The 14,176-nt window shown below is 40.6% G+C and overlaps 1 protein-coding gene across 4 annotated transcripts in view; it reads left to right on the top strand.

The window, feature by feature from the left end:
* The window catches only part of ampd2a (adenosine monophosphate deaminase 2a), a 41,263-nt gene that overhangs the window by 5,641 nt on the left and 21,446 nt on the right, over nucleotides 1-14,176 (top strand). For 3 of the 4 annotated variants that reach the window (XM_082139008.1, XM_082139010.1, XM_082139011.1), the window contains 6 exons: nucleotides 1,769-1,899; nucleotides 6,343-6,473; nucleotides 8,582-8,650; nucleotides 8,766-8,877; nucleotides 13,159-13,345; nucleotides 14,065-14,176. The exon at nucleotides 14,065-14,176 is cut by the window's right edge and continues 30 nt beyond it. In XM_082139008.1, coding sequence (XP_081995134.1) covers nucleotides 1,769-1,899; nucleotides 6,343-6,473; nucleotides 8,582-8,650; nucleotides 8,766-8,877; nucleotides 13,159-13,345; nucleotides 14,065-14,176 — 742 coding nt within the window. The remainder of the gene's footprint in view (nucleotides 1-1,768; nucleotides 1,900-6,342; nucleotides 6,474-8,581; nucleotides 8,651-8,765; nucleotides 8,878-13,158; nucleotides 13,346-14,064) is intronic. The other variant, XM_082139009.1, reaches the window with a different exon arrangement.

Here is a 14,176-nt window from a genome sequence, read left to right as displayed (position 1 = left end):
TTTGTGTTTAAACACACAGTGGTGCGGCCCACCACTGACCCCCCCCCCCGCCTCCATCTGCAACATGGTACGAGCCAAACATCCCGACACACACTGAGAGAGAATCAGCTGCAGCGAGAGACACACACACACACACACACACACTGACACACAGGAAGTGCTTTTATCCTGAGCATCCCAGCAGAGATCAGGTACTGCGTCCCGGATGTTTATGGGACGTGTGTGTGTGTGTGTGTGTGTGTGTGTGTGTGTGTGTGTGTGTGTGTTTGAGATGCATTTAATTTCACTGGACTGAGAGGTTTCAATGGAATGTCGTGGAACGCGTGTCACATGATCACGGTAAAGTCACATGATGAGAGTCAAACTCTTCAGTGTTCGGACAGGAGAGTTCTGGTTCGCTTTACCTGTGTTTCAGTGTGAATCTCGATGTTACTGCTGGAAACGTGAGAGGATGAATGTTTCTGTGTCACCTGTGCTGGACTACACTGAGTGTGTGTGAAGCGTGTGTTTGTGACACTGATGATGGACGAGTGTGTCGTCTGCAGACAAGCACTGCTGTACTGTCATTAAACTGAGCTTTCTGACAGAAACCACAGAGTTAGATGGTATATTTCTGCTCCGCCAATCAGACTTCAAACAAGTGTTTTGATGTACAGCAGCGCTTGGTTGCTATGCAGTTGCTAGGGTGTTGTGGATGGTTGCTATGTGGTTGTTAGGGTGTTCCAAGTGACTGCTAGGATGTTGCTAAGTGGTTACTAGGGCGAATTCTAGGGTGTTGTGGCTGGTTGCTATGCAGTTGCTAGGGTGTTTTGTATAGTTGCTATGTGGTTTCTATGGTGTTCTTAGTGATTGCTAAGATGTTGTTAAGTGGTTACAAGGGCAATTGCTATGGTGTTGTGGCTGGTTGCTATGCAGTTGCTAGGGTGTTGTGGATGGTTGCTATGCGGTTGCTAGGGTGTCCTGAGGCTGTTTCTCAAAACCAAGAATGCAAAGAACGGACTTGTGTTCTTGGGGAGAACGCTCTTGCTAGTTGTTCTTGGAAGAATGAACTCACAAGGTGACGAGCACACAGAACACTGTTGACAGTTTGAGACGATGTGTTCTTGCTGGTATTGCGCAATAATACCCCCGCACAGACGCCGTCTCCAGTACCCAAACATAACGCCATTTAAATAACGGTTTAAACGGGTTAAATAACAGGTTTAAATAACCCAAACATAACTCCTTCCTCGAATGCCGAAATGAATGCTGGGATATTTCTGCCGTCAAGTTCACACAAGTTACCAACATAGACAGTATATAAACCAGCGGTTACCAACCGCTGCATCCTCGGTAAAATGGGCGTGTCAAGAACACTTCCGGGATTTTTAACCGTTCTTGCCAAAATGCAAACTTGTGTATTGGGACAGTACTTGGGCAGCGAATGATGACGTTTCACAAGTTCACAAGAACACAATTACAGACAAGAACGCATATTGAGAAACGGCCTTAGTGATTGCTAGGATGCTAAGTGATGAGTGTTTATAAGTGCATTGCTTGTGTGATGTGCCTTGTTGCTATGTGGTTGCCAGGGAGTTGTGGCTGGTTTCTGTGCGCTTCCTGTCTGGCATGGAAAGTCTCGGTGACCTTCGGGTCCCTCGTTTGATGTGCGTCTGTGTTTATATCATCCAGCAGGTGTAGATCGCGACTGTGAACAGCAGCACTGGTGATGATTGTTACTAGCGCTGTAATGAGTGTGTGTGTGTGTGTGTGTGTGTGTTCTCTGCAGATCTGTGTGGTTCTGCTGAACAGAGGCCTCTGATGTCCCAGCGCTCTCTGCCTGGCACTCCGGTCACACACAAACACCTGCCCATCGACCTGCGCACATCCATGGACGGGAAGTACAAGGAGATCGCAGAGGTGTGTGTGTGTGACGTGTGTGTGTGTGTGTGTGTGTGTGTGTGTGTGTGTGTGTGTGTGTGTGTGTGTGTGTGTGTGTGACGTGTGTGTGTGTGTGTGTGTAATATGAGTGTGTGGAACGTGTGTGTGTGTGTGTGTGTGTAATATGAGTGTGTGGAACGTGTGTGTGTGTGTGTGTGTGTGTGTAATATGAGTGTGTGTGTAATATGAGTGTGTGGAACGTGTGTATGTGTGTGTGTGTGTGTGTGTGTGTGTAATATGAGTGTGTGGAACGTGTGTGTGTGTGTGTGTGTAATATGAGTGTGTGTGTAATATGAGTGTGTGGAACGTGTGTATGTGTGTGTGTGTGTGTGTGTGTGTGTAATATGAGTGTGTGGAACGTGTGTGTGTGTGTGTGTGTGTAATATGAGTGTGTGTAATATGAGTGTGTGGAACGTGTGTGTGTGTGTGTGTGTGTAATATGAGTGTGTGGAACGTGTGTGTGTGTGTGTGTGTAATATGAGTGTGTGTGTAATATGAGTGTGTGGAACGTGTGTATGTGTGTGTGTGTGTGTGTGTGTGTGTGTGTGTGTGTGTGTGTAATATGAGTGTGTGGAACGTGTGTGTGTGTGTGTGTGTGTGTGTGTGTAATATGAGTGTGTGGAACGTGTGTGTGTGTGTGTGTGTGTGTGTGTAATATGAGTGTGTGGAACGTGTGTGTGTGTGTGTGTGTAATATGAGTGTGTGGAACGTGTGTGTGTGTGTGTGTGTGTGTGTGTGTAATATGAGTGTGTGAAACGTGTGTGTGTGTGTGTGTGTGTAATATGAGTGTGTGGAACGTGTGTGTGTGTGTGTGTAATATGAGTGTGTGAAACGTGTGTGTGTGTGTGTGTGTGTGTGTGTGTGTAATATGAGTGTGTGGAACGTGTGTGTGTGTGTGTGTAATATGAGTGTGTGGAACGTGTGTGTGTGTGTGTGTAATATGAGTGTGTGGAACGTGTGTGTGTGTGTGTGTGTAATATGAGTGTGTGTGTAATATGAGTGTGTGGAACGTGTGTATGTGTGTGTGTGTGTGTGTGTGTGTGTGTAATATGAGTGTGTGGAACGTGTGTGTGTGTGTGTGTGTGTAATATGAGTGTGTGTGTAATATGAGTGTGTGGAACGTGTGTGTGTGTGTGTGTGTAATATGAGTGTGTGGAACGTGTGTGTGTGTGTGTGTAATATGAGTGTGTGTGTAATATGAGTGTGTGGAACGTGTGTGTGTGTGTGTGTGTGTGTGTGTGTGTGTGTGTAATATGAGTGTGTGGAACGTGTGTGTGTGTGTGTGTGTGTGTGTAATATAAGTGTGTGGAACGTGTGTGTGTGTGTGTGTGTGTGTAATATGAGTGTGTGGAACGTGTGTGTGTGTGTGTGTGTGTGTGTGTGTGTGTGTGTGTGTGTGTGTGTGTGTGTAATATGAGTGTGTGGAACGTGTGTGTGTGTGTGTGTGTGTGTGTGTGTGTGTGTGTGTGTGTGTAATATGAGTGTGTGGAACGTGTGTGTGTGTGTGTGTGTAATATGAGTGTGTGAAACGTGTGTGTGTGTGTGTGTGTGTGTGTGTGTGTAATATGAGTGTGTGTGTGTGTAATATGAGTGTGTGGAACGTGTGTGTGTGTGTGTGTGTGTGTGTGTGTGTGTGTGTGTAATATGAGTGTGTGGAACGTGTGTGTGTGTGTGTGTAATATGAGTGTGTGTGTGTGTAATATGAGTGTGTGAAACGTGTGTGTGTGTGTGTGTGTGTGTGTGTGTGTGTGTGTGTGTGTGTGTAATATGAGTGTGTGGAACGTGTGTGTGTGTGTGTGTGTAATATGAGTGTGTGGAATGTGTGTGTGTGTGTGTGTGTGTGTAATATGAGTGTGTGGAACGTGTGTGTGTGTGTGTGTGTGTGTGTGTAATATGAGTGTGTGGAACCTGTGTGTGTGTAATATGAGTGTGTGAAACGTGTGTGTGTGTGTGTGTGTGTGTGTGTGTAATATGAGTGTGTGGAACGTGTGTGTGTGTGTGTGTGTAATATGAGTGTGTGGAACGTGTGTGTGTGTGTGTGTAATATGAGTGTGTGGAACGTGTGTGTGTGTGTAATATGAGTGTGTGGAACGTGTGTGTGTGTGTGTGTGTAATATGAGTGTGTGGAACGTGTGTGTGTGTGTAATATGAGTGTGTGAAACGTGTGTGTGTGTGTGTGTGTGTGTGTGTGTGTGTGTGTGTGTGTGTGTGTGTGTGTGTGTGTAATATGAGTGTGTGGAACGTGTGTGTGTGTGTGTGTGTAATATGAGTGTGTGAAACATGTGTGTGTGTGTGTGTGTGTAATATGAGTGTGTGTGTGTGTAATATGAGTGTGTGGAACGTGTGTGTGTGTGTGTGTGTGTGTGTGTGTGTGTAATATGAGTGTGTGGAACGTGTGTGTGTGTGTGTGTGTAATATGAGTGTGTGTGTGTGTAATATGAGTGTGTGAAACGTGTGTGTGTGTGTGTGTGTGTGTGTGTGTGTGTGTGTGTGTGTGTGTGTAATATGAGTGTGTGGAACGTGTGTGTGTGTGTGTGTGTGTAATATGAGTGTGTGGAACGTGTGTGTGTGTGTGTGTGTGTGTAATATGAGTGTGTGGAACGTGTGTGTGTGTAATATGAGTGTGTGAAACGTGTGTGTGTGTGTGTGTGTGTAATATGAGTGTGTGGAACGTGTGTGTGTGTGTGTGTAATATGAGTGTGTGGAACGTGTGTGTGTGTGTGTGTAATATGAGTGTGTGGAACGTGTGTGTGTGTGTAATATGAGTGTGTGAAACGTGTGTGTGTGTGTGTGTGTGTGTGTGTGTGTGTGTGTGTGTGTGTGTGTGTGTGTGTGTGTGTGTAATATGAGTGTGTGGAACGTGTGTGTGTGTGTGTGTGTGTAATATGAGTGTGTGGAACGTGTGTGTGTGTGTGTGTAATATGAGTGTGTAGGCCTGTCACGATACCAAATTTTACTGGACGATAAATTGTCCAAGAAATTATTGCGATAAACGGTAATATTGTCGTTCGAGACCATTTTCATCTAATATAATGATAATGGCATAATAATGCAGGTACACCTTTTCAAAGATCTATAAACTTTTATTTCTTAAGAATATTAAACATTGAAAATGGAAAACATTTTAAATATCCACAAAAAATGAACAAAACAACCAAAAACAATAAAAGCAATGGACTCTGTGTCTGTTAACAAAAAAATTCACTTGAATAAATACCAAAAACAATAAATAAAATGGATGTAAACAAAATTGTCCTTCAAAAAATATTAAACATTAGGCTCAGACATAAATAGTGATACATTCCATAACAGGCAAAACTGCCGGTTAGGACATTTGTAAACAAATAAAAAAAGCCTCAACAGGCCATATCACACCATTCTGCACTGTCCTCCTGTTACATTCCCGAGTGATTGTGTAACTTACTGTCGGGAAGACGGAGACGCACTTTATTGCGTGTATATGCTACGCACTGAAAATACTTGGTTAGGATTAGGGGTGAGGGTTTATTATTACACGCCATAATCATGAGATCGGGCTCGCTGTCGTCGCGTTTGGCTTTGAAACCAATTCCATCTTTTTCTTTTTTTTCCCTCCAACTCACAACTAGCGTCTTCTCTCTCTCCCGGCAGTCGCCACAGTCCCGCCGGCGCTTTCCCATACAAAGACCATGTGACTGACAAGCGCCGCGGCGCCGCCTCCCCACACAAAGACCATGTGACTGACAAGAGGGTTCACTCCTCCTATACGCTAAGGAACTGAGAGTGGTCATCCAGTCTCTTTGGTAGAGAGAGAGAGAGAGAGAGAGAGAGAGAGAGAGAGAGAGAGAGAGAGAGAGACGAGGAAAACAAACAAGCATGCAAATGGAATTATTGCGGCCGAAAAAATTATCGAGCTCATTTTTTTTATCGTGCGATTAATTGATTTATTGACTATCGCGACAGGCCTATGAGTGTGTGTAACGTGTGTGGGTGTTTGTGTGCGTAACAGTTATCTGTGTAACGCGTGTGTGTAATATGAGTGTGTGTGTGTGTGTGTGTGTGTGTGTGTGTGTGTGTGTGTGTAATATGAGTGTGTGGAACGTGTGTGTGTGTGTGTGAGCGTAACGCTTGTCTGTGTAACGTGTGTGTGTAATATGAGTGTGTGGAACGTGTGTGTGTGTGAGCGTAACGCTTGTCTGTGTAACGTGTGTGTGTAATATGAGTGTGTGGAACATGTGTGTGTGTGTGTGTGTGTGTGTATATAATCTGATTGCGTAACCTGTGTGTGTGACGTGTGTGCATAACGTATGTCTGTGTAATGTATGTGTGGAACATGTGTGTGTAACGTTTGTTTGTGTATCGTGTGTGTGTAACAGTTGTGTGTGTGTGTGTGTGTGTGTGTGTGTGTGTGTGTGTGTGTGTGTGTGTGTGTGTGTGTTGTAGGAGCTGCTGGCGAGGAGTATGACGGACAGTGACATGCGCTGCGCTCCGTACGAGTTTCCCGAAGAGAGTCCCATAGAACAACTGGAGGAGAAACGCCACCGTCTGGAGCGACAGATCAGTCAGGATGTCAAGTAAAACACACACACACGCACATGCATGCACTCACGCACGCACACACACACACACACACACACACACACACACACACACACACACACACTCTCACGCACTCTCACGCACACACAGTCCACTCTGATAACGTCCGCTGGCTCACCCAGATCCCACGTCTGTTGTGAGGACACACACACACTGACACACACAACACACTCGCACACACACACACACACACACACACACACACACACACACACACACACACACACACACACACACACACACACACACACACACACACACACACACACACACACACACACACACACACACACACTTTATCAGCAGCCATGTCACCCTGTAGCCCAAGACTGGTTGCCCACTGAAGCTAAGCAGGGCTGAGCCTGGTTAGTACCTGGATGGGAGACCTCCTGAGAAAACCAGGTTGCTGCTGGAAGAGGTGTTAGTGAGGCCAGCAGGGGGTGCTCACCCTGTGGTCTGTGTGGGTCCTAATGCCCCAGTATAGTGATGGGGACACTATACTGTCAAAGAGCACCGTCCTTCGGATGAGACGTTAAACCGAGGTCCTGACTCTCTGTGGTCATTAAAAATCTCTGTCTTTCGAAAGAGTAGGTGTGTAACCCCGGCATCCTGGCCAAATTTGCCCCTTGGCCTCTGTCCATCATGGCCTCCTAATCATCCCCATATACTGATTGGCTTCATCACTGTCTCCTCTCCACCAGTAAGCTGGTGTGTGGTGGGCGTTCTGGCGCAATATGGCTGCCGTCGCATCATCCAAGTGGATGCTGCACACTGGTGGTGGTTGAGGAGATTCCCCCCTACTATGTAAAGCGCTTTGAGTGCCGAAAAAAGCGCTATATAAATGTAACGAATTATTATTATTACACTCACTCACTCACTCACTCACTCACTCACACACACACACACACACACACACACACACACACACACACACACACACACACACACTGTGTCCTAATCTGGTTTACTAACAAATTTTTCCATACGCACTGAAAGTGAGTCTCAGCTAATGTGAATATATTGGATGTTTAATGTACATTATGCGAAGTGTGATTTGTGTGATATATCTCTAGCATTAACACATTAGTGATGATGCGTCACACTGTATGAAAAAAAAAGAAAAAAAGAATAATTGTAATTTTATTTTTATAATATTTTGTTTTATATGTACAGTATATATGAGACAAATATTAATAAACATTATTTATAAAATAAAGAAATTATAAACTTAGTAATAAATTAATTATTATTAGCGTTAACAAATATTACTTATATTAAAAAAAATGTATTTAATTATATATTCTTTAAATGCGTTAAAATTCTGTCATATAATTATTATTAATAAGTTAAACTAATTACATACAATAATACAGTAAAATAATATGTTAGATAAAAATATAAAATTTATAAAATTACATAAATGCATAATAATAAATACATAATTTTTTTTTTATAATAATATTTGATAATATTATTTATGTATTATTCCTAATAAACTATTTTAATGTATTAATTAAAATAAACGTGTAATTTAAGTAAAGTAAACGTACGGCAACTTTCTCTTCTACATGAGATGCAAACGGAGAACGTTCGTGATTCCATAAAAAGATTCAGTTCAAAAGAGTCGCTGATGTGTGAATCATTCGCCGGCTGTGGATCGTGGGAAACTCCGAGTGTGTGAACATCACACACACACAACTGAAGCTGCACCTGCTCACGCGTTGTGTTTGTGATCTGTGTGAATTCTTTGCTTCCCAAAACACTCTGACAAACAGCAGACGCTCATAAACACACAGTTTGGCTGCGTTTCATCAGTTTGTGTGGGTGTGTTTGGGTTTGTGTCGCTTACAGATGCTTAAACACACACACACACACACACACACACACACACACTTTCTGCTCGGATGGAGAGTTTTAGATTCCCTCGGCTGCAGTTTAAATGAACAGTTCTTTACAGAAATCAATCAGCGTCAGTCAGAGTGATTTATACTCTCTTCTCGTGTGTGTGTGTGTGTGTGTGTGTGTGTGTGTGTGTGTGTGTGTTACTCACTCAAATCTGCTGCTTTGCCTCACGTCCTTCAAGGCTTGAGCCAGAGATTCTGCTGCGAGCCAAACAAGACTTCATGAAAATAGACAGCGCAACCGACCTGGAGTGAGTCTCTGCTTTCCGTCCGTCCGTCTGTGTGTGTGTGTGTGTGTGTGTGTGTCTCACGGTGTGTGTGTGTGTGTGTGTGTCTCACGGTGTGTGTGTGTGTGTTCATCTACAGGTATATGCAGGACAGTCATGAGGACGCGGTGGACCAGCATCATATGGAGCGCGAGATGCTGGTTGAAAAAGAGTTCCAGCGCGTGTCCATCTCGGGAGAGGAGAAGTGTGGGGTGAGAACGAGACACACACACACACACTTCACACTTGCCTGAAAATACACTAATATTATATCAATAATACTAAAACACTGATCAAAATTAACTTGAAAATGCTAATGTTAAATTTAGCTAATGTAGAAATTACTAATAAAACAAAAACATCTTTATCGATATTGATGTATTTTTTGTACTGGAAAACACAAAACAACTGAAACGCTCTTAAAACAAGATCAATTTAAAGTGTTTCATGTGATATTAAAAATTGTTATGAAATTCACAAATGTTCTAATATTAAAATCAGCCGTTCACTTTTAATTGTTTTTGATTATGATGGAAATTTATATTTCGATACTAATGCATTATAACAAGTTAAAGTATAAATTAACAATTTATATTATTTTTTTATTATTTTAATTCAAAATATGAATATACTATAATTATATGAAAATAATATTAAAGCACTGATCAAAACAATCACTTAAAATTCAAGTTAAATGTACAAATATAGTAAATTACTAATAAAACGTAAAACAAAGTTTAAAATGTATATATATATATATATATATATGTTATGATAAACTGTTTGTAATATTAGAATTATTATAAAAATGATTCTACTGTTGAAATCAGAGAATGTTATACATATTTAGTTTTTGCAGGTTACGTTCATGTCATGTTCACTTTAGATTTAGAGAAGTTTAAGATTAAAACAAGAAACACAAATCTGTTTTGTTAAAGATATTAAATTCTCTAGGTTTTGTTCTCAAATTAATCTTGTTTTATGGATATTTTACTGGAAAAACAGGATAAATATAATGATATTCTTGTAAACTGATTATTGTATTCCACATTTGTAAGTCTTAAGAAAATTAATAAATCAAGTGAGAATCAATAATATAATTCAATAATTTATCAGCATGTGAATACATTTAAATTCTATTATTTCAACAACATTTAATTTTATTATATCAAGATATTAAATTCTTTGTTTTCTCTAAGGTTTGTTCTTAAATGTATTATCTTAAGATTTTAAATTCTATTATATCAAGATATTAAATTCAGTTATTTTCTAAGTTCTATAAGTTTAGTTCTCAAATTCATCTTGTTTTAAGGATGTTGAGATATTTTGACTGGGAAACAGGACAGAGAAGCTGATTCCTAGTGATCCACACTAATGTGTTGGAGATTTCTGCTAGTGTGTTCAGGTGCCGTTCACCGATCTGGTGATCTGTGTGTGGTGAAGGCCCTTTAATATCGCAAAATAATAAACTCTATTATCTCAAGATTTTAAATTCTATTATCTCAAAATAAAAAAATCCTCTAAGTTCTCTCCAAGGTTTGTTCTTAAATGTATTATCTCAAAATAATAAACTCTATTATCTCAAGAAAATAAATTCTATTATCTCAAGATATTAAATTCTATTATCTCAAAATAAAAAAATCCTCTAAGTTCTCTCTAAGGTTTGTTCTTAAATGTATTATCTCAAAAAAATTAATTCTATTATCTCAAAAAAATAAATTCTATTATCTCAAGATATTAAATTCTATTATCTCAAAATAAAAAAATCCTCTAAGTTTTCTCTAAGGTTTGTTCTTAAATGTATTATCTCAAGATATTAAATGTATTATCTCAAGATATTAAATGTATTATCTCAAGATATTAAATTCTCTAAGTTTTCTCTAAAGTTTGTTCTTAAATTTATTATCTCTAGAAAATAAATTATATTATCTCAAGATATTAAATTCTATTATCTCAAGATATTAAATTCTATTATCTCAAAATAAAAAAATCCTCCTAAGTTCTCTCTAAGGTTTGTTCTTAAATGTATTATCTCAAAAAAATGTATTCTATTATCTCAAGATATTAAATCCTATTATATCAAGATATTAAATTCTCTAAGTTTTCTCTAAGGTTTGTTCTTAAATGTATTATCTCAAGATATTAAATGTATTATCTCAAGATATTAAATGTATTATCTCAAGATATTAAATTCTCTGAGTTTTCTCTAAGGTCTGTTCTTAAAATTATTATCTAAATATATTAAATTCTATTACAATTTTCTTTACAATCAATATAACTTGTAATCAAGTTAACAATCAATATAACTTGCAATCAAGTTAACAATCAATATAACAATATAAATCATTTAACACTTTCATAGTGGCGGTGACAGTGCTGTGTTTTTTACGAAAACCCGACTGCAAAAATAGTCTTTCAACTGGTCCCTATAAGCCCTTCTAAACCCTTGGCTAAAGCAGATCGCTTAGATATTGGCCTATAATTATTTGGGTTTGATCGGTCACCACCCTTTAATAAAGGAGTGACATATGCTGACTTCAATACACTCGGTATTACTCCAGTTTCAATAGTCAGGTTGAAAATGTGTGTCAAAGGTCCTGCAATATGTTCAGCAGCAATATTTTAAAAAGTATGGATCCAACCCATCCGGACCAGTGGATTTCTTGGCATTTAACTCTATAAGAGCATCATATACATCCTGCATTGCAAGAGGAACAAGATCAAGATCGATAGGTACATTTTCCCTAGACGAAGAGTCATCCTCTTGTTCTCAAACAACAACCCAGAAGATATAAAGTGCTGGTATCTAGCGTACTTTCCCTGTCTGTAATCATTTTATCATTCAGCTTCAATATATATGGCATGACAGTATCTATAGAGTCAGAAAACAGTGATTTTATAACTTTCCAAAATTTAGAGGGATTAGCTGATCACATATTTGTTTCTCAGGTGCCTGAAATGTTGCCAGTCTGAGCTATTTTGGGATTTCTTTGCCACTCACCGAGCAAGATCTCTCATGAATAAGATCAGACAATTTCTCTGAAAACCACGGATTATGAAACCCTTTCATCTTATGTTTCCTAAAAGGAGCATGCTGGTTTATAATGTCCAAAAATAGTGATTTAAAATATTGCAGCGCTATTTGGGGATCAGATTGACTCTGCTCCAGTCTCAAAGATTAAGATCAATAAACAAAGCTTGTTCACAGAACGACTTCAGATTTCCCTTAATTATAATACGTGGTTAACATTTAGATATCCTGGTATCTCTCACACCTGCAATAACACAGTGATCACTCATATCATTTGCAAAAATAGCAGAAGCTTTGTATTTCTGCGGCACATTTGTTAAAAACAAATCAAGGATTGTAGACTTTTCAGGATGTTTGGGATTTGGCCTTGTAGGCGAGTCTATAATGTAGATCAGATTCGCTGAGTCACAAAAACTTTTAATTTGATCGGATGCAGGAGTTAACCAGTCCCGATTTAAGTCTCCCATTAAAGCCAATTCGGTATATTTATAGATGACAAACAATCAGACAATGAGGCGCAGAAGGAGGTCTATAGCATCCCACAACTGTCAGAACATAATTCTGCGATAATTACATTAAATTAAATTAAAAGTCTAGCACAGACTTGGATAATTGTACTATTTTTTTACGTAGATCACCACTCCACTTTTAGCACGACGATCAGTACGAAATAAATGATACTCTCCATATAAATATAGCTATCAGGAGTGGATCTACCCAGCCAAGGCTCAGATAACACCATAATATCAACATGTGTCGATTTGGCCCAAATTCTGACCATGTCAATGTTTGGTAATAGACTTCTCACATTTATCTGCACAAAACCAATACCTGACCTCTTTAAAAAATCAGCAGGAGTTTTCAGCGAGATCATCTGGCTCACAGGACCTGAGTTAGGTTGCACACTTCCTGACATCAGCAACATAAGTGTAATAATACATTTCGACTTGCGTGTATCAAGACTTTTAGAGTCTCCACTCATTGTGATTTTGGGCCTCAAGAGTTTTTTGATGGAATAAAACAGTCACTTAAAAGGAGCAGGCTTGAAAGTTTTTTCAAGTTTCCATGTTGGAAAGGCTCATGCCCTACATCCAGCTCTCCTGACTGCCGTGATAACATATGAAGTGCATTTAAAGGGATACTCCACTTTAAAATGAAAATTCTGTCATCATATACTCACCCTCATGTTGTTTCAAACCTGTATGAATTTCTTTCTTCTGCTGAACAGAAAGGAAGATATTTAGAAGAATGTCAGTAACCAGACAGTTTCTGGTCCCATTGACTCCCATAGTATATTTTTCTCCTACTGTGGAAGTCAATGGGACCCAGAAACTGTCTGGTTAGTACCATTAAAAAACTAATTAAAACAAACAAATACTAAACAAAGGATAGGCTGCCATCTTGGAAAGTGGGCGGGGACAAAAAAAGGATGTGTCATGGTGATTTCCGCTGGTGTGTTCAGGTGCCGTTCACGGATCTGGTGGACGCAGCGAAGTGTGTGGTGAAGGCCCTGTTCATCAGAGAGAAGTACATCGCTCTATCTCTGCAGAACTTCTGTAAGACCACGACTCGATCCCTGCAGGAGCTCAACCAGAGACCGCTGGACCTCAGCGTGTTCGAGGACCTTCGCGGGAGTCCCGTCGACTCAGGTGTGTGACGCACACACACACACGCACACACGCACCCGCACGCACACACACACGCACACACACACACGCACACGCACGCACACGCACACACACACGCACACACACACGCACACGCACGCACACGCACACACACACGCACACACACACACACGCACGCACACACGCACGCACGCGCACACACGCACACACACACACACGCACACGCACACACGCACACACACACACACACACACACACACACACACGCACAGGGACCGCTGGACCTCAGCGTGTTCGAGGACCTGCGCGGGAGTCCCGTCGACTCAGGTGTGTGACGCACGCGCACACACGCACACACACGCACACACGCACACACACGCACACACACACACACACACGCACACATGTCCACAACATAGAATAGAATATAAAACTTTATTGTCAACGAAATTGTGAATGCCCTTCCAACTATGTACCACACCATACACATTAGCATACATACATACACACACAGATAAATAGAGTTGCACTCATACTCCGCTGTATATTGGCCAAGTACATAATATAATGACACATTAGCAAATAATTAAAGCTATGAAATAAGGAATACGGGGTGCAGAGATATTATGTGTGTTAATTCTCTTAATCCAGTTACTACCACTCGACCCAGCGCTGACGTGTGTGTGTGTGTGTGTGTGTGTGTGTGTGTGTGTGTGTGTGTGTGTGTGTCTCTCTCTCAGACATGCGCGTTCACATGCCGGTGTCAGAAACACACCCGTATGACGGGCGACACCTGAAGAACCTGCCGCCGGACGCCGGATACACCTGTGTGATGGTGGACGGGGTCATTCA

This window comes from Leuciscus leuciscus (assembly GCF_965113295.1).
Source record: "Leuciscus leuciscus genome assembly, chromosome: 15".
In the NCBI taxonomy this organism is placed as follows: Eukaryota; Metazoa; Chordata; class Actinopteri; order Cypriniformes; family Leuciscidae; genus Leuciscus; species Leuciscus leuciscus.
Note: the sequence above shows the minus strand (reverse complement) of the source record. Positions and strands in the feature narration are given on the sequence as shown.